General features: G+C 40.2%; 1 protein-coding gene across 7 annotated transcripts in view; it reads left to right on the forward strand.

The window, feature by feature from the left end:
• Positions 1-20028, forward strand: part of nsd1.S (nuclear receptor binding SET domain protein 1 S homeolog) — a 48674-nt gene that overhangs the window by 14318 nt on the left and 14328 nt on the right. For all 7 annotated transcript variants that reach the window (XM_018256106.2, XM_041588686.1, XM_018256105.2 and 4 more), the window contains exons 6-16: positions 309-427; positions 1295-1550; positions 7851-7957; positions 8852-8912; positions 10490-10596; positions 11369-11512; positions 12111-12234; positions 12571-12771; positions 13263-13442; positions 17163-17319; positions 17413-17618. In XM_018256106.2, coding sequence (XP_018111595.1) covers positions 309-427; positions 1295-1550; positions 7851-7957; positions 8852-8912; positions 10490-10596; positions 11369-11512; positions 12111-12234; positions 12571-12771; positions 13263-13442; positions 17163-17319; positions 17413-17618 — 1662 coding nt within the window. The remainder of the gene's footprint in view (positions 1-308; positions 428-1294; positions 1551-7850; positions 7958-8851; positions 8913-10489; positions 10597-11368; positions 11513-12110; positions 12235-12570; positions 12772-13262; positions 13443-17162; positions 17320-17412; positions 17619-20028) is intronic.

Genomic DNA, 20028 nt, shown 5'->3' on the forward strand with positions numbered 1-20028 from the left:
GTTGAAAGCCGATTCCTTGGCTCAACTGCGCATGTGCTGGCAGGCTTCATGTTGGCAAAGAGACCCAAAGACTACGCGAAGATCAGGAAGATGCATTTAAAGGTCAGAATTTTTAAAAGGTTTTTTTTTTTTTAACTCTAAAGCACATCTCAGGGAGCAAGGGGGACAATGCCTGCAAGATTAGGGGGGCTTTTGGTGGGGTGGTTGGTTTTGTTCTCCTTTAAGGCACTATTCCCTTTCTCCTGTACAATATTCCTCTTATATTGTAACCATAAATCACTCCTGGTTTATTTTTTTTACCATTACAGGGGCAAATTTTGGAAAGAAATATAAAAAAAGGAAGAGATTTAACAGGCGTTCAAGTGATCATGTTAAGACAAGCACCCCCAAAAATAACAAGCAGAAGAAGTTGGGTCTCTCTCTCCAGGTACCTGGCCATCAGAGGGCATAATGTATTCTCATTTTTTTCTTATTATTTTTATCTAAATTAGGGCTGTTCAAGTGTAGGCCCAATGGGGTTTTATTGCATTCTGTTTGCTTAAGGCTTCATGTAATAATTGTTTTAATATTTCCTGGTGCTTGAGCATACAGAATGAGAAATATTTGTCTCACTATTTGTATAATATTGGCCTAACTACATATAAGAATGTTCTCACACATATTAGGCAGGTATTGAAATTTTTATGTAGAACAGTGTTTCATAAACTTTTTCTAGTAATACCTTTTCTATTTGTACTGTAGAAAGGAACTTCATCGGGTCCCACCTACTTTTGGGTTCCGAGCTATAGGCTAAATGTAGAATCTCAAGGAAAACGGTAATTTACAATACATCAAATAAATGATGCTCGTTGTATGCAGGGTTTCAGCAAGTCTAAATGTCCAGCTGAACTAAATTTAAACTGTAAAAATCATGTGAACTCTGGTACTCCGAACAGCTGAATTTGAGAATTTTTAGATCACATTTCATGCAATATGTTTTCTTATTATTACCAAATTTTAATATGAAAATTAGTTCATATTTGGTTGAGAATTTAGCTGCAGGGATTCCATGCATTCCTAATGTGTTAACCTTGGCACTTAACGTGTTTTCAGCAAAGCCAACAGCATACAGGAGTATGAGCACAACTGTAGAGTCTGAAGGTTTCAAACCACAAATGTTATTTGTTTTTATGGGTATACAGTATGACACAAATTTGGTAGACAAGGAAGAATCTAGTTTATATAAGCAGCTTAGCGCATTTATTTTGTAGGTGTGGAAAGATATTCTGCTCATAACTCTTTGTTCTTTTGACAGTTGGAAGTCGGCAAGCAAAAGAACATCAAATTAAACCTCCCTGCTGCGGATTTTGTGAGTGACATTCGTAGTAAAGGCACATCATCTTCCCAGTTCCCCAAAATGGCTGAGGGTTATTCAACAGAGACCAAAATTCCAGACGAAAAGAGGGATTCCTCAGTGAAAGTGGAACATGGTCTTGCTTCACCAGAGCAATCTTTATCAGATGACTTTTTTGAACCATCTAATACAGCAGCACAATATCAAGTCAATCCAGGTACCGAGATGTATTTCATTCATGTTCCCTATTATAAAACCATCGTTGTGTTGTAGTGGTTCTGTTGATTTAAATTGATTATATTTATACTTTCCTTGTTCAGATACTTTTAGAATCCCAACAAATTATCACAATAGCCAACAAATGTCTATTGTTGAACAGTAATAAATGAGTGTAGATGTCAATGTGCAGTCACAAAACATAAAAGTGGGATAGAGAGGAGCCACACATGAATGTTTGTAACTACATGGTTTTCCCCTAGTCACCCATGGACAGCATTCACCAATGCAGGGGTCCCCAACCTTTTTCCACCTGTGAGCAACATTCAGATGTAAAAAGAGTGGGGAGCAACACAAGCATGAAAAATGTTCCTGGGTGGTGCCAAATAAGGGCTGTGATTGACTATTGGTATCTCCTATGTGGACTGTCAGCCTACAGGAGCCTCTGTTTGGTAGGACACCTGGTTTATATGCAACCAAAACTTGCCTCCAAGCCTGGAATTCAAAAATAAGCACCTGCATGAGCTACTGGTTGGGGATCACTGCACCAATGGGTTAACTCCCCCCCTCCCCGCAGGCCAGCGGACAGGACCTCCCCAAATAGGTTAAAAGTTTCACTTCCTCCCCTCCACTTTAGTCTTTTTTTGTCCTGTCCGGGCCAGTGGTAGTATTGGATGTATAGCATCGATTCCAACCAGGAAAAGGCATTTTTGTCAGGAAATACAACATGGAATAAGGCTGCCTGTTAAGCTTCCCTTGGTCAGGTGTTGGCACAGGAATTACCTTGTTGATGGGCAACTATTCCTCCCACATGCTGGGTCAGGATGCCTGGAGTCCCCAGTGAGCCCCTGGTGGCAAGGGGTGGGGGTTGGCATGGAGGGGTTAGCGCATAATACCTCCCTTGGTTGGTTAGCGCTCAGGTTTCCCCTGGTGACGTCCCTGCTGTGGTCAGTGTTCGGAAGGAGCAGGAGCTTTCGATCTGTTACTGATGTCCGTGGAAGCGACGCGTTCTCGAAGCTCAGTGTGAAATGTTGGTACGCGGAAGCAAATTAAGAATGCGGGTTCGAGTAGCCATTCGAACTGGGTGCCATTTTTGTTGAGGCATAGAATGGTCTGCTACAGATCTCAGATAACCCGTAACTAGCATTTTGGAGCCAAAAGACTTTGTTAACCAGGGTAAATTAATATTTCATAGAAAGGCTGGTTTATCCCTCTGTGGGATTCATTGATGCTGCAGCCAGCCAGCCTCTGTATATGCCTGTGCACACTAGAGGGTGTTTGTGAGGAGTTTTGAATGGCAAAGGATGTTAATACAGATCATATCAGTTTGTTTCATAGCCTCACTGCCTCTAATACAAAGACAAATCCCCAGAGAAAACTTCGGTATCAGTAGAAATACATCAGGAATCTGGTTCTCCACCAACACATGATAATCAATTGTTTGTGGATTTTTTGGCTTCTTTGATTAATCAAGCAGTGATTCAAGGCTTTCAGGGAGTGTATATGGCCAAAAAGCATCCAAGGCATTCCCATACTAGACATGGTGACTCCTAATCTGATGTTAAGGGTGGAGATTAGTAAAATAGTTCTTATATTCACTCGGTGGGTTTCTCTGAGGAAGGTTAGATTGAGTCAGATAGATCATTGAGCCGTTGATCAAGGCTGTGCGACAAACGCTGACTTTCACTGACACTGCTAAGATGTCTTCAGCAGACAAACTTTTTCCTCCATCAAAGAAAAAGTCTGCTTGTTTTCCGGCTCACTCCTCTATTAAAGAAATAATTCTAAGTGAGTGGGGAAGAAACTGAGAAAAGAGCACAAAGGACAGGGAAGTTTCACGCCATTTGAAGGTAGATGCAGCAGTAGTGAGATTAGCAGCAGCAGTCTTCAGAGAGCCGATGGGGTAAAAAAAAGATTGAATTCAACCTTAAGAAATCTTTTGGAGTAGCGTGGCTCTAACATCATTTTCTAGAGCCCTGAAAGTCTGGTTTTCTGAATTGAGTGACGCAATCTCTTCAAATGGGAAAAGGACTAAGCTGCTGGAGATGTTGGCTGATTGTAATTCAACAATGGAGTTCATTTCAGAAGCCTCTTTGGACTTAAGGTGGCCATACACGGGCCGATAAAAGCTGCCGACAGACCGTGTCGGCAGCTTATTGGCCCGTGTATGGGGGCCCCCGACGGGCTTCCCCGATCGAGATCTGGCCGAAAGTCGGCCAGATCTCGATCGGATGGGATTAAAAATCCCGTCGGATCGCGGCCGCATCTGTTCGTTGATGCGGTCCCGCGATCCGACCGCCCGTTTGGCGAACGCTAGGATCCGATCGTTGGGCCCTAGGGCCCACGATCGGATCAGCCCGATATTGCTCACCTCAAGGTGGGCATATCGGAGGGAGATCCGCTCGTTTGGCGACATCGCCAAACGAGCGGATCTATCCGTGTATGGCCACCTTTAGTCGATTTTTCTGCGAGATCTATGGCTTTGTTAGTAGCAGACAGAAGAGCTCTGTGGCTAAAACCATGGGCGGCAGATGCAGCTTCTAAATCTAACCTGTGCCATTTGCCCTTTCGAAGATGAGATGTTATTTGGAGTAAAACTGGATGAGATCATAAAAAATGTGTCTGGAGGAAAAAGCATTTCAAGCCGCAAGAGAGGAAGTTGAAAAAAAAAGCTGCTATGAGTCCACTTATAATAAGGATAGAGAATGATCTTTTAGGTCTTCAAAGCAACATAGACAAGGGCAAGGAGTATTCCAGACAGACCTCCTCTTTGCAGCAATGATTGTGTCTTATCCCAGCACATGGTAGGGGGAAGATTGTCCAGATTTTCCCATGTTTGGGCCAGATCCATTTGAGATGTATGGGTACTCAATGAAGCGGAGAGAGGTTTTCATTTAGAATTCCAGAGGGTGCCCGGAAAAGATCATATAGTGAATTCTACTTCAGAGATTAAGAAGCGAGCAATATAATAGTTCAAGAGTATATTGACCAGCTGTTCAATTCATAGTAACATAGTAAGTAAGGTTGAAAAAAGACACGTCCATCAAGTTCAACCTTTTTTTTTATCTGCTTAACTGCAAGTTGATCCAGAGAAAGGCAAAAAAACCCATCTGAAGCCTCACCAATTTGCCTCAGAGGGGGAAAAAATTCCTTCCTGACTCCAAAATGGCAATCGGACTAGTCCCTGGATCAACGTGTACTATGAGCTATCTCCCATAACCCTGTATTCCCTCACTTGCTAAAAAGCTATCCAACCCCTTCTTAAAGCTATCTAATGTATCAGCCTGCACAACTGATTAGGGAGAGAATTCCACATCTTCACAGCTCTCACAGTAAAAAAACCCCTTCCGAATATTTAGGCGGAACCTCTTCTAATCGGAATGGAAGACCTTTTGTGAGCTGGAAAGACCTACTGGTAAATAAAGCATTACAGAGATTATTATATGATCCCCTTATATATTTATACATAGTTATCATATCACCCCTTAAGCGCCACTTCTCCAGCGTGAACATCCCCAATTTGGCCAGTCTTTCCTCATAGCTAAGATTTTTCATACCTATCACCAGCTTAGTTGCCCTTCTTTGTACCTTCTCTAATACAATAATGTCCTGTTTGAGTGATGGAGACCAAAACTGAACGGCATATTCTAGATGGCATATTCTCCTCCCGTGACTCTATGCCCCTTTTAATACAGCTCAAGACCTTATTTGCCCTTGATGCTGCTGACTGGCAATGCTTGCTACAGCCAAGTTTATTATCTACAAGGACTCCAAGGTCCTTTTCCATAATGGATTTGCCTAGTGCAGTCCCATTAAGGGTATAAGTGGCTTGGATATTTTTACATCCCAGGTGCATGACTTTACATTTATCAACATTGAATCTCATTTGCCACTTAGTTGCCCAGATTGACATTTTGTCAAAATCGTGTTGCAAGGATGCCACATCCTAGATGGAATTAATTGGGCTGGATAGTTTTGTTACGTTTACGTTACTTACAACACCTTCCCCTAAGTCATTAATGAACAAGTTAAATAAAATTGGACCTAATACCGAGCCCTGGGGGACCCCAATAAGCACCTTACTCCAAGTAGAGAATGTAGCATTAACAACCACCCTCTACCCGATCCTGTAGCCAGTTTCCTATCAATGTGCATACTACTTCATTAAGCCCAACAGACCTTAGTTTAGAAAGCAGTTTGTTTGTTGGGCACAGTATCAAACGCTTTGGCAAAATCCAAATAGATCACATCTGCTGCACCCCCCACTGTCCAGCATCTATCTTACTTCATCATAAAAAGCAATCAAATTTGTCTGACAACCCATCCTTCATAAAGCCATGCTGATTGCTGCTCATAATGCCATTCAATAGGACAAAATTTTGAATGTAATCCCTTAACAAGCCTTCAAATAATTTGCCCACCACAGATGTCAAGCTTACTGGCCTATAATTGCCAGGCTGAGATCGTAATCCCTTTTTAAATATTGGAATAACTTCAGCTTTTCTCCAATCCATAGGCACCATACCAGATGAAAGTGAATCTGAGAAAATCAGAAATAGGGGCTGGTCTAAAACTGAACTAAGCTGTCTTAGAACCCGGGGGTGTATGCCATCAGGCCCTGGAGCCTTGTTTACATTAAATTTTTATAAAAGCTTTATGAATCATATCCTGAGTCAGCCACTGACTAGATTGAGCTATAGTGCAGCTATAAAGTGAGCCTGGGAACTCAGACTCCTCTATTGTATACACTGAAGAAAAGAACTGATTTAACACATTTGCCTTTTCTGTATCTGTTACAACCATACTGGTACCATTATTTAATGGATTTAATGGAGCAACACTCTCAACCTGCATCTTTTTACTATTAATATATTTAAAAAACTTTTTAGGGTTAGTTTTCACCTCCATCGCAATTAATTCTTCATTTCCTTTCTTTGCCTTCCGGATTGCTGATTTACAACATTTATTATAGTGTTTATATTCATTAAATGCAGCTTCTGTCCCAACAGATTTGTAGTTTTTAAAAGCCTTTCTCTTCTTTCCTATTAACTTGTTTACCTCTGTATTAAGCCACATAGGATGATTCTTACAGCTTCTACATTTACTCCTTAAGTGAATAAATTGAGAACAGTAATGATTTAATATCATTTTAAATGACAACCATTTCTGTTCTGTGTTCAAATGCAATAGAGTTGTTTGGGCCGCAGGAAAAGCTTTAAAGGAGAATTCAACCCTTTAGCAAGAAAACCCTACATGCAGAATTTATGCAAAAGGCAGTTCTTGGATTTTGTTTGTACTGGAGTCAGTTATTTGAGTGAGCGCTAATACATCTGTTATTAAAGGAAAACCCCCCCCCCCATAAGATATATTGGATCTAAATGTCTACACCCAACTGCTGCATGAAGACAGAATGAAGAGAAACAGATGCTGAGAGAGGGATAGTGAACATAGACGTATTATTTCAGAAACCGTACAGAATGTTTAATTGATTGTATTTAGAAAGTTTTTTATTTCAGTATGATGAAGCTTATATTAAATTTTCGTAATAGTTCCCCTTTAAATGCTTGCCATTATTTCTGTTTCCTGGTCACCTTCCATGACCGCATTCACCAGGAGCTTTCCCTCCTTCAAAATGGGTAGCTTTTGTACTGAGACTAAGGGGGAGGTCCTGTCCACTGGCCTGCAGTGGGAGTTAACCCATTGGTGAAAGCTGCCATGGAAGGTGACCACGAAACAGAAATTATTGAACAATTTCATGTTTTTTGGTATGAAACTGATAGCTAACATTGTTAATATTTTTTTTCTATAGCCATGTTACATTTTCTTGTACCTTTCTACTTAAAACCGTGTCGTACCTATGTGCCTACTTCTATAGTACCTCTAAATGGGCTATGAGCACACTTAAATGTTTGTTTCTGCTGTTTACACACCTCAATAGCTGCTCTGCCAGTCCAGTATTGTCTTTTTATAAGAGGAGTTTAATGAAGAGATATGAAAGCCTGTGGGCAGCATAATTGACAACAGCAACATAAACAACATAAGCTTGAAACTTAAATCCGTAAAACTTACCTTCTAACCATTTTTTTGTTGTAAGTAGAAATAGTGACATTAATCTTTAAAACAATGACAAATAAAGCAATTTTATCAGCTCAAAACGTTTGCAAAGTGTATGACCCCTAACACATAGTCTAGTTAAAATATACCAAGTGAAAGTTGAGTCTCCGCAAATGTGTTTTGCTTGTAATTTACCAGATACTGGTGTTCTTGACCAGTTTTTGAGTCGTATTATTATCTTCTGTAGTTCGAGAAAACAGGCGCAAGAGCAAACTGATACCGAGGGTGTGTGAATTTGATGACCTTGACGAACAACTTGGGCTTTTGGAGGAAGATCCAGTACCTCCTGCTAAGGTAAAACAAATGCAGAAAAACAATTAAATGTGAATTTAGATTTCTTGCGCCAACTGTAATGTCTTAAGTTTCCATATGTGCCCCTGTGTTTGCTTAGCAATTTTACAATTGTGCTTGATTTACAAACAAAGACTTACTGGCACAGTTCTTCCAACAAAAGACACTAATCTAAACATCTGTGGGTAACCTTGAGAACTATCTCTACTAAAGAATTTCAAATTTAAACATCCAGCTGAATATAATAAAAAGTCTGCACAAAGTTCAAGATCATTAAAAAGAAAATACCCAAAAAGAAAGGATCACAAAGAAAACAAATTATAGGAGAAGGAAAGGCAATTTACATTAGGGCTGTCAAAAGTTAGGCACCCCCTTTTGTTACGCGCATATAGATATTCTCTCTCTCTCTCTCTCTCTCTCTCTCTCTCTCTCTCTCTCTCTCTCTCTCTCTCTCTCTCTCTCTCTCTCTCTCTCTCTCTCTCTCTCTCTCTCTCTCTCTCTCTCTCTCTCTCTCTCTCTCTCTCTCTCTCTCTCTCTCTCCCCCTCTCTCTCTCTCTCCCCTCCCTCTCTCTCTCCCCCTCTCTCTCTCTCTCCCCCTCTCTCTCTCTCTCCCCCTCTCTCTCTCTCTCCCCCTCTCTCTCTCTCTCCCCCTCTCTCTCTCTCTCCCCCTCTCTCTCTCTCCCCCTCTCTCTCTCTCCCCCTCTCTCTCTCTCTCTCCCTCTTACATACTGTAGATCTACTCAAAGATAATATCCATGGTTGTCAGAATTCTCCCTCCACTGTGTTGCTTCTGTGTATGATCAGCTTGATGTGTGATTTCGTTTGGCTGCTGAAATGTGCACAGCAGTTTGGGTTTGACCATCTTTAAAATAGTTTTTGTGTGTTTCTATCTTAAAGATTGCCAAGACTACTTCATTCAAGCAAAGTGTCCTAAAGTCATCTTTCAGGTACAGAGCAGGTAGGTGCTTTTTTGCTGTGGATCATCTTTGATGCATTCTCTTCCATGAAGCCCTTATTCCATTCAAGATCCATATTTGAAAAAAGAACTGAAATGCTCCGAAAGCTTGCTGTGATTATTATCTTAGTTTAGATGTAACTAGCCTTTTTTTACCCATGATCCACATTCAAATGTAAAAAGAGTTTGAGAGCAACACAAGCATGAAAAGTCCCTGGGATGCCAAATAATGGCTGTGATTTGCTATTTGGTAGCTCCTATGTTGACTGGCAGCCTATATGAGGCACTGTTTGGCAGTACACCTGGTTTTTATGCAAACAAAACTTGCCTCCAAAACAGGAATTCAAAAATAAGCACCTGCTCTGAGGTCACTGAGGGGTTGGTAAGCATCATGTTGCTCACAAGCCACTGGCTGCGGATCACTGTCTTAGTTATCCAATAAAGGTATTACCTATACACCATTTTTGTTACGCTTCATCAAAAGCTTTACTCTCCAATTATTTCTGCTGCCAGCATTTTGAATTTCCCAGGTAGGTCATTGAAACAATGGGCTTTTCTAACTTTGACATACCAAGGCAAACAAGTTGATTGACCATTGTGCTCATCCCAGACTTTTAAAATAATTCTGTGAATAGAGATGCTTTATGTTACCAGGACATACCTCCCAACATTTTGGAAATAAAAAGAGGGACAAAAAAGTTGCCGCGTGTATCGTGGTGAAAAATTTCTGTCTACGCCTATTTGTGTGGCCACACCCCTTAATTACCATGTTCCTTTTACAAAATTTGGCAGGTTATGAAAGTTTTTTTTTTTTCCCAATTATTACAGTTTTGCTAATGAAGGTAAATTGCACTTTAGGGTAGGTGCACACTGGGCGATTCAGGGAGATTTAGTCGCCTGACAACTAATCGCCTTGTCTTTGCGGTGACCAATCTCCCCAAACTATTTATTGAAAAATTGCCTGCGCTAAAGCACACGCGCCGATTTGTTTTCCTAAGTCGCCCGACGTTACCTCATGAAAACGAATCACCGCATGTGCTTTAGCGCAGGCGATTTTTCATTTTAGCCAGCGCAAGAGAGAGGGAGCGTTCAGGAGATTGGTCGCCGCAAAGACTAGGCGATTAGTCGCCAGGCGACTAAATCTCCCCAAATCACCCAGTGTGCAACTACCCTAAAGCTGTGAGTCTAACTTCTCCCAAGAGACCTGCTATCTAAATTGTTACAATTACTTATTTGCGTATCTCAAATTGTTACAAAAGTATCTTATCTGCTGCTGTGGCTGTTCTGGGCTCTCTACCAAAAGCCAATTAAGTTAGAAACTGTTTCTTTTGCTGGCTGTTCAGTGCAGAGAAAAACAGGACTTTCCAATACAAAAGCGGGACTGCTGGTTGAACTGTCAAAAGAGGGACTGTCCCTCTAAAAACAGGACAGTTGGGAGGTATGCCAGGGATATATTTTATATGAAGCTTCATAAATTGGATAATTTGGCATTTTTCTGAATCGCCAGTATTCCTTAGATTTCCAAACTTTAGTTAATGTAAAACACAGGAATGATTTTTCTTGCATCTTGTTATCCTCAGCATCCAGAAGACTCCCAGAGAATCGGAGAAGGCGTAAGAGGATTCGACTTGCGGGGAAGTTCAAGAAGAAGAGGAACCTGATTTCCCAACAGACTTCCTACTCTGGGGTAACTATATGCTAATTTACTTTGTATTTCAGACATTACCTGCCTACATTAGGCATGGTGTTGAAGCATTTGGCACTGAAAATTTTACATAGCATGTTTTTTTTGTTTTTTTTACAAGATATAGTATTATCAAAATGTGAGATTAAAGCTCAACACAGAAAAACTCACCGGTGTTATATTCAATCCTATGGGTTTTTTAGGATCGTATTTATCAATGGAGTTCACCATAAGTGAATAGAAAGTGAGTGAGTTTTATTGTGGTGAGCACTAAATTCACACTTTGATAAACCTGCCCTTTAAATTATAGTGGGCAGGTTTGAAATGATTTAGAATTTTTATGTTACAATAAAGATGTAGACGTGCCCTATACGATTAACTGCAGATCCTGCACAGAAATTGGGAAGGCTAATTGTTTTTTTTATGCTGTAAGTATGGGTTTGTAACCACAAGCCTGGTATGCATGTAGCGCATTTCATCATTAGAGGTTTTGGGATCAAGTACTGTCTTACTTGGTTTAAATCTAAATGCAGCATTAAAGGTACTTTAATGTATGCATGATAGCTGTGATATATTTGAGCTTATAAACAGTTTGCTTTTACTGACTTCCCCGTGATCCTTCCCAGGACATGATGGCTCAAGTATTGCTTTGCCCTCTACCAAACTCCTGTTGCAACGTTTGCTGGAGTTTTTAATTTCTTTCTTCACTAGAGATACCTGTATTTTATCAATTGTGGCATTCAGTTGTGACAGTTCTTGCTTGTGTTTGATAAAGGAAGAGCCTCATGAGAATGGTGTTGCCAGCTATAGTGACACTGCTGAGGAGGGACTGGAACATGAGCTCACAGGAGCCTACTCGAGGAAGAATCAAGCTGAACGTAGTGGTGGGGGAGCAGCAATGAAAGAAAATGTATGCCAGGTGAGAGTTGTCATTATATTTCAGTAACACTAGGACGTTCCTCAAACACTGGATTTCTTTCTTTTTTTTTTTCTGCATGTTTCTTCTTATTTTGTGGAGTGCAGTCAATGGCCAGCAACAAACTGAAGCCACTTTGCAGCAGTTTTCCAGTCGCCAAACGTAAACCGAATTTGAACTTGGATTAGAAACTAATGGGGGTCATGACCGTGAAGTGTTGTTAACGCCAATATAACATTTTGCATAATGAAACAAAATGTAATTCGAATTATTTTTCCACTATACATTAATTACACATTTTCATAATGTAACTTTTTTAGTGAAAGTCGTATCTGACTGACCTTTAATATTTCCAGTACTGCGGTGTCTGTCTACATGAACCATTGAAACATTGTTATCGTAGTGATCTTCTCCTCCAGCTTAAAACAAAGTTGCACAGCACTAGCTGTATAAATCTGTGCTACTTGACTGTTTATGGGGGATATTCAGCCTGTGTATTGAAATATGCAGGATAATTAACTTGACTTGAAGCCATGTCTAGCCTTCTTAATAAATGCATTGCCTTTTGCCTTTTGCCTTTCTCTTTTTGTTTCCCATGCAGGTGTGTGAGAAACCTGGAGAACTGCTTCTGTGTGAGGCCCAGTGCTGTGGAGCATTTCATTTGCAATGTCTTGGCATGGAAGCCATGCCTCAGGGAAAATTTGTCTGCACAGAGTGCTCCTCGGGTACATTATACTTTTTTGTTGAGCTGTTTTTATAGCTAAATGGCTCTGCTTAACCTCTTTATCTTTTAAATATGATATCTACATCATTCTCTATATCTGTTCCGTTAAAGGTTTTGCTATTCTGCAGTGGTAAACTTTTTCTCTCTGCAAATACTATTAAATCATATCTGTTAATTGGGTTCACAGATGCATGTTTGCTTGCAATCTATAATTTTCCATTGTTTTAAAGAGAACGTAATATTGTCATAGCCTGTGTTGATTTTTGGCTATTATTTACTCTTTTTTTTATAAGTAGGTGTTAATTCCACCTATGCTTGTATTTCTCTGTTCTTTTAGGCTGTCACACCTGCTTTGTTTGCAAGGAATTAGACCAAGGAGTGAAGCGCTGCATGCTGCCCCTTTGTGGCAAGTATTATCATGAAGAATGTGCCCTGAAATACCCTCCTACAACTCAACAAAACCGAGGCCTCCGCTGTTCTCTTCATATCTGTTCAACATGTTACGCCACCAATCCAAGCAACCCCTCTGCATCCAAAGGTGAGTTATGTAAAAATTCATACAGCCAACATGACGTCCCAGGCCCATTTTATTTTTATATAAATATTCTTTTAGGATAGCATTGTGGGGGGAGGCAGTGTGCTAATTTGCACGTGCAAATACTGTTGAGTATTTCACCAAATATTTTTTTAGTAGGTTCAGTATTCAGTCTAACCTAGTGTACAAATCATTGATTCTAGGATGTTTAAATTTTAGATTCGTTCAGCCAGGTTCTTGGATTTGCCCAAATCCCAAACCAAATCCTGGATTCCACTGATCCCTAATTGACTTTAACTTGATAGTCTTTTCATACTTTGTTGCCATTTAATGTGTGTCAAGCCTGTTTTATACATTGGGGTTTGTGTTGCATACTGCATTTTCAAAACACACTGCTGTATTCTTTTTAATTCCTTGATGTATTTATTTTTCTTTTAGAGTGGGTTACATGGAGTAGTTTACATAAAGTGATTTAACTGCAAATTTTGTTTCAGGTCGTCTGATGAGATGTGTGCGCTGCCCAGTTGCATACCATGCAAATGATTTCTGCCTGCCAGCAGGAACAGTTTCATTGGCTTCCAACAGTATTATTTGCCCCAACCACTTCACCCCAAGGCGTGGATGCAAGAACCACGAGCACATAAATGTCAGTTGGTGTTTTGTATGCTCAGAAGGTGAGTAAAACGGGACTGAAGCATTATGATGCTCTATATATCTAGGCAAGCACTTGTCAACTTGGTTTAAAGTGAAAGTAGATGTGGAAGATTTGTGGGATTCTCTATCAATGTAGTTGTGGCTAAAAATGGAAAAAAAAGACCATCCGCGCTATCCCTTCATTTAATTGAATCCATCTTAGATTTCATGTGCCCTTGTGGAAGATAAAACTGCATCCTAGGTTGGTCACGAAATTGTAAAAATGTCCCTCCTGGCTCTAAAATGGCAATCAGGTCTGTTACATTGAAAAAAGACTAAAGTCCATCAAGTTCAACCCCTCCAAATGAAACCCAGTGTTCATACATACCCACATTCACACCGACCCTCCATACACTCACATAAACTGCACATACCAATATCTATACTAATCTATACTAATTGTAAATTTTAGTATCGCAATAGCCTATGATATTATGCTTGTCCAAGAAATTATCCAAGCCAATCTTGAAAGAATTAACAGAATCAGCCATGACAACGTAATCCGGCAGAGCATTCCACAACCTCACTGTCCTCGCTTGAAGAACCACGTATGCTGTTTTAAATTAAAGTTCTTTTGCTCTAGTCTGAAGGGGTGGCCTCTGGTACGGTGATCCTCTTTATCCATCTAATGTACTTGTATAAAGTGTAATCATGTCCCCTCGCAACTGCCTTTTTTCCAGAGAAAACAACCCCAACCTTGACAGTCTCCCCTCATAATTTAAGTCTTCCATATCTCTAACCAGTTTAGTTGCACTTAGTCTCTGCACTCTCTCCAGCTCATTTATATCCCTCTTAAGGCCTGGAGCCTAAAACTGCACTGTATACTCCAGATGAGGCCTTACCAGGGACCTATAAAGAGGCATAATTATGTTTTCATTTATTAAGTTAATGCCTTTTTTATGCAAGACAGAACTTTATTTGCTTTAGTAGCCACATAATTGATACTGTCTGGAATTAGACAACTTATCTACAAAAAACCCTAGATTAGTTCCTTCATTAATTAATTAACCTCAGTTAAGAAAACCCCCTACACACTGCCATTTAGTATATAACTTGCAATTATATCATTTCTGCCAAAGTACACAACCTTGCATTTATCAACATTGAACTTAATTTTCCAAATTGCTGCCCAGTTCTCCAATTTAGTCAAATCACTCTGCAAAGTGGCAGCTTTCTGCTTGGAACCTATAGTTCTGCGCAATTTAGTATCATCAACAATTAGAAAATATAGAAATGGTACTTTCAATGCACACCTCTAGGTCACTAATGAACAAGTTGAAAAGGACCAAGAACAGACCCCTGCGGTACTCCACTAACAACACTGGTCCTATTAGGAAATGTTCCATTTACCACCAGTCTTTGTAATCTATCCTTCAGCCAGTTCTCTATGAGGTACAAATACCAAGTTCCATGCCAATTTTCCTTTATTTAAACATTAACCTTCTGTGTGGTACTATAGCAAAAGCTTTCGCAAAATCTAAGCAGATAACATCCAGTGCCATTGCAGAGTCGAGGTTCCTGCTCACCTCCTGCTCACCATAGTATTATGACTTGCAATGAAGTCAAGTATCTTATAACTTAATACCCAGTTAAATAGCTTTCCTTACACTGACTTTAAACTGACACTCCTATAATTGTGAGGCTAAGAACGGGATCCTTTTAGAATAGTGGCACCATGTTAGCAATTCACCAGTCTTTTGGCACCATCCCAGACCTCCATGAATCTTGAAATATTAATTAATGAGGTTTGGCAATCATAAGGTTAAAATCGATTAGTATCCTAGGATGAATACCATCTGGTCCCGGACCTTAGTTTATCTTTACGTCTAGTCTCTTTTGAGTTCCTCCTGCATGAACCATGCATCTTTTGTTGTATTACTAGAATTGGGACTATTAAGAAACCTTCATTAATTGCATCCTCGTTCCTGTAGGCCGATGAAAAATAACAGTTCAGAATCTCTGCTTTTTCTCTTGTTTTCGTTGACCAGCTGACCCCCCTCTAATATTAAGGGTCCCACCCTATCCTGCTTAATTTTTTTTACTATTTACATATTTAAAAAGCACAGTGGACCCCCTTCCATTTAGGTGCAATCCCTCACGACGTTATAGGTTGTACCACAAGTTAAAATCAGCCCAGTGCTCTAGGAACCCAAACGCTTTATTCCTACACCAAAACTTAAGCCATGCATTTAGCTGCCTAAGCTCCTGCGGTCTTCCTAAACTTGCTTGTGGCACAGGCAAAGTTTCAGAAAAAGATGACATTGGAAGACCTTCCCTTGATATTAGAGCCTAGATCTCTAAACTCATTCTAAAAGGTCTTCCAACTACCATTCATTTTGTTGTTGGTACTGATACGCACTAAGACAGCTGGGTCATGCCCAGCCCCACCCAATAGTTTGTCTACCCGATCAACCACATGCCAAACCCTGGCACCAGGAAGATGGCAAACTGTTCGGTTGTAGAGATCCAGACGACAGATTACCCTATCCACTTTTCTGATTAAATGCAATTTGTTTCTCTCTGGCACTAACACAAGCCTCTAGAGTGGCAATTTGCTCACAACGGCCACAGAAGTAAACAGTTTGGCACTCTTGTCCCAAATCTGCATACATATGGCAGACTGTTTACTGGGTCGCACCTTCATTCTTGCTAGTACTCATTATCCCAGTTACAGATCAAAAACTGGAACCAAAAAAAAAAAATACCAAAAATAGAATTTTGACCTAGTTTAAACCTCCTTTAGTTTGCAACTCCACTTACATTGCACTCGCTAAAAGAGCAAACACTTAAATGAGCAGTAACTCCAATAAATAAAATTGTTTTTATGTAATGACAATATAATGTACTGCTGGCCTTTCCTGGTAAAACGTATGTGTGTGTTTCAGAAACACTTCTATAGTTAATATAAACAAAATGCTGTGTAGCCATCGGGGCAGCCATTCAAGCACAGGATATTAGCTAGCATCTGAAGAATCCCATTGTGGATTACAGGGTCTTTCTGTTATCTGCTGTGTAGCCTGTGCCCTTTCTCCTTTTTCAGCTTTGAATGGCTGCCCCCATGGCTACACAGCAGTTGAGTTTTTGAAGCAAACACACCAACTTTACCAGTAAAGGGCAACAATACATTAATTACACTTTCATTTGTTGGTGTTACTGTGGCTTTAAAGAGTAGCTATCCACTAGAGCAGTGGTCCCCAACCAGTAGCTCGCGAGCAACATGTTGCTCTCCAACCCCTTGGATGTTGCTCTCAGGGTCCTAAAAGCAGGTGCTTATTTTTGAATTTCAAGCTTGAAAGCAAGTTTTAATTGCATAAAAACTAAGTATAGTGCCAAGTAGAGCCCCTTGTTGGCTGCCTGTCAACATAGGGGCTACCAAATAGCCAATCACAGCCCTTATTTGGCACCCCAAGGGACTTTTTCATGTTTGTGTTGCTCCCCAACTCTTTTTATATTTGAATGTGGCTCGCAGGTAAAAAAGGTTGGGGACCACTGCACTAGAGCAAGACCCACTGGAGTCCTATGGGTTCTATTTATACAGTCACCAACTTGTTCGTAAGCAGGCTATATTTGTATCCAAGCTGTGTCATAAATATTAACACCTATAACCTTTGCCAATAAGAGAACAGCCAAAGTATTTTTTTTTTTTTTGGTGATCTCTACTGTATGTACATAATGGAAGAAGTCTCCACTTTCCTAAACAGGTGGAAGCCTCCTTTGCTGTGAATCCTGTCCTGCCGCTTTTCACAGAGAATGTCTAAGCATTGATATGCCAGAGGGAAACTGGTTCTGTAATGACTGCATAGCTGGCAAAAAGCCACATTACAAAGAAGTGGTGTGGGTGAAGGTGGGGAGATACAGGTGAGAATATTTGTTTTGGGAATAAGGGGAAAAAGTTCACATTATTCACAGTCACTTATAAACCAAGAACCACGCTTTTTTTGGTCTTCTCAGGTGGTGGCCAGCAGAGGTTTGTCACCCAAAATCTATTCCAGCTAACATCCAGAAGATGAAGCATGACATTGGCGAATTCCCAGTTGTCTTTTTTGGTTCCAAAGACTTTTTGTGGACACACCAGGCCAGAGTGTTCCCATACATGGAAGGAGATGCTCTCAACAAAGACAAAATGAGCAAGGGAATGGATGCTGTGTACAAAAAGGGTACAGACGAGAACAGCAATAATTACCACTGCAACATTATAAAGAAGTCAGATTCCAAGATTAAAATAATGTTATATTAGAATCCTTGCTGTATATACATATTTACCACTTGCCTTTTGGGATCAATTAATGGACAAAATGTATCTGTAGAATCAGATTTATACATCCAAGATACCCTGGTACTGACATCAGGAACTTTTTATAGTGGATTCTAAGAGTCTTAGAATTATTTATTTTATCGGAGTGTGATTATATATACAAGGGGCCCCTTGATTTAATCTGCATTGTCTTTATTTTTATGGGTTAGGGCTTTTTTAATTATGCTGGCTAAAGAAATGATTAATAAATATGACTTTTTCTTAAATAACCAATATGTATGTTTAGTTAAGTTTAAGCATCTGGGGGTTTAAGTGCTTTAAGTGATACTGACACGTTCCTATAAAAATAGGAACGTGTCGGTATCCATGAAAAGAAGCTGCAAGTAAACTATAAGCAGCTGGGGTCGGCCCGATCCTGCCATAGGCTGGAGTCCTGTTTTCATTTGCAATTAGCCTATCGAGGGATTGCGCTGCCCCCAACCCAGCGTGACTAAAACAACTCGGCAAGATGATTTAATGTGTCGGAGGGTTGCTGTTTCTACATTTCGCTGGGCTGGGGGCGGCTTTGGGGAGCTTTCAGATGATTATATTTCACGTGCAGCTTCGATTTACTGATACCGACCCGTTCCTATTTTTATAGGAACGTGTCAGTATCACTTTAATATGTTTTGGGGTTGTTTAACATAGTTTACAGTCATATGAAAAAGTTCGGGAACCCCTCTCAGCCTTCATAATAATTGACTCTACTTTCAACAAAAAGATAAGTGGTATGTCTTTCATTTCCCAGGAACATTGAGTACAGGGGTGTTTTCGAAACAAAGATTTTTAGTGAAGCAGTATTCAGTTGTATGATATGTGAAAAACTGGCTGTGCAAAAATTTGGGTATCCTTGTGATTTTGCTAATTTGAATGCATGTAACTACTCGATAACAATTACTGGCAACACCAAATTGGTTGGATTAGCTTGTTAAGCCTTGAACTTCATTGGCAAGTGTGTCCAATCATGAGAAAAGGCATTTAAGGTGGCCAATTGCAAGTTGTGCTTCTGTTTGACTCTCCTCTGAAGAGTGACCGCATGGGATCCTCAAAGCAACTCTCAAAAGATCTGAAAACAAAGATTGTTCAGTATCATGGTTTGTGGGAAAGCTACAAAAAGCTATCTCAGAAGTTTCAACTGTAAGGAATGTAATCAGAAAATGGAAGGCCACAGGCACAGTTGCTGTAAAACCCAGATCTGGCAGGCCAAGAAAAATACAGGAGCGGCATATGCTGAGGATTGTGAAAATGGTTACAGACAACCCAAAGATCACCTCCAAAGACCTGCTAAAACATCTTGCTGCAGATGGTGTATCTGTACATCGTTCTACAATTCAGAGCAATTTGCACAAAGAACATCTGTATGGCAGGGTGATGAGAAAGAAGTCCTTTCTGCACTCACGCCGTAAACCGAGTCACTTGTTGAATGCAAAAGCTCATTTACACAAGCTACCGTCATTTTGGAACAAAGTGCTTTGGACCGATGAGACAAAAATTTAGTTATTTGGTCATAAAAAAGGGCTTTGCATGGCGGAAGAAGAACACCACATTCCAAGAAAAACACCTGCTACCTACTGTCAAATTTGGTTGAGATTCCATCATGTTGTTGGGCTGTGTGGCGAGTTCAGGGACTGGGGCCCTTGTTAAAGTTGAGGATTGGATGATTCCAACCCAATATCAACAAATTCTTCAGGATAATGTTCAAGCATCAGTCACAAAGTTTAAGTTACGCAGGGGTTGGATATTCCAACAAGACAATGACCCTAAACACACTTGGATATCTACAAAGGCATTTATGCAGAGGGACAAGTACAATATTCTGGAATGTTCGTCACAGTCCCCCGACTTGAATATCATTAAAAATCTATGGGATGATTTGAAGCAGGCTGTCCATGCTCAGCAGCCATCAAATTTAAGTGAACTGGAGAGATTTTGTATGGACGAATGGTCAAAAATACCACCATCCGGAAGCCAGACACTCATCAAAGGCTATAGGAGGCATTTACATTTAGATTTACATTAATAGGAGGCTGTTACATTTGCAAAAGCAGGCTCAACTAATTATTGATTTAATACCTCTGTTGGGGTGCCCACATTTATGCACCTGTCTAATTTTGTTATTATGCATATGGCATATTTTCTTTTAATCCAATAAATTTGTCACTGCTGAAATACTACTGTTTCCATAACGCATGTTATATATTAAAAGGAAGTTACTTTGAAAGCTCAGCCAACGATAGACAGAACTCCAAAGAAATAAGAGGGGTTCCCAAACT

The sequence above is a fragment of the Xenopus laevis genome, chromosome 3S (genome assembly GCF_017654675.1).
Source record: "Xenopus laevis strain J_2021 chromosome 3S, Xenopus_laevis_v10.1, whole genome shotgun sequence".
In the NCBI taxonomy this organism is placed as follows: Eukaryota; Metazoa; Chordata; class Amphibia; order Anura; family Pipidae; genus Xenopus; species Xenopus laevis.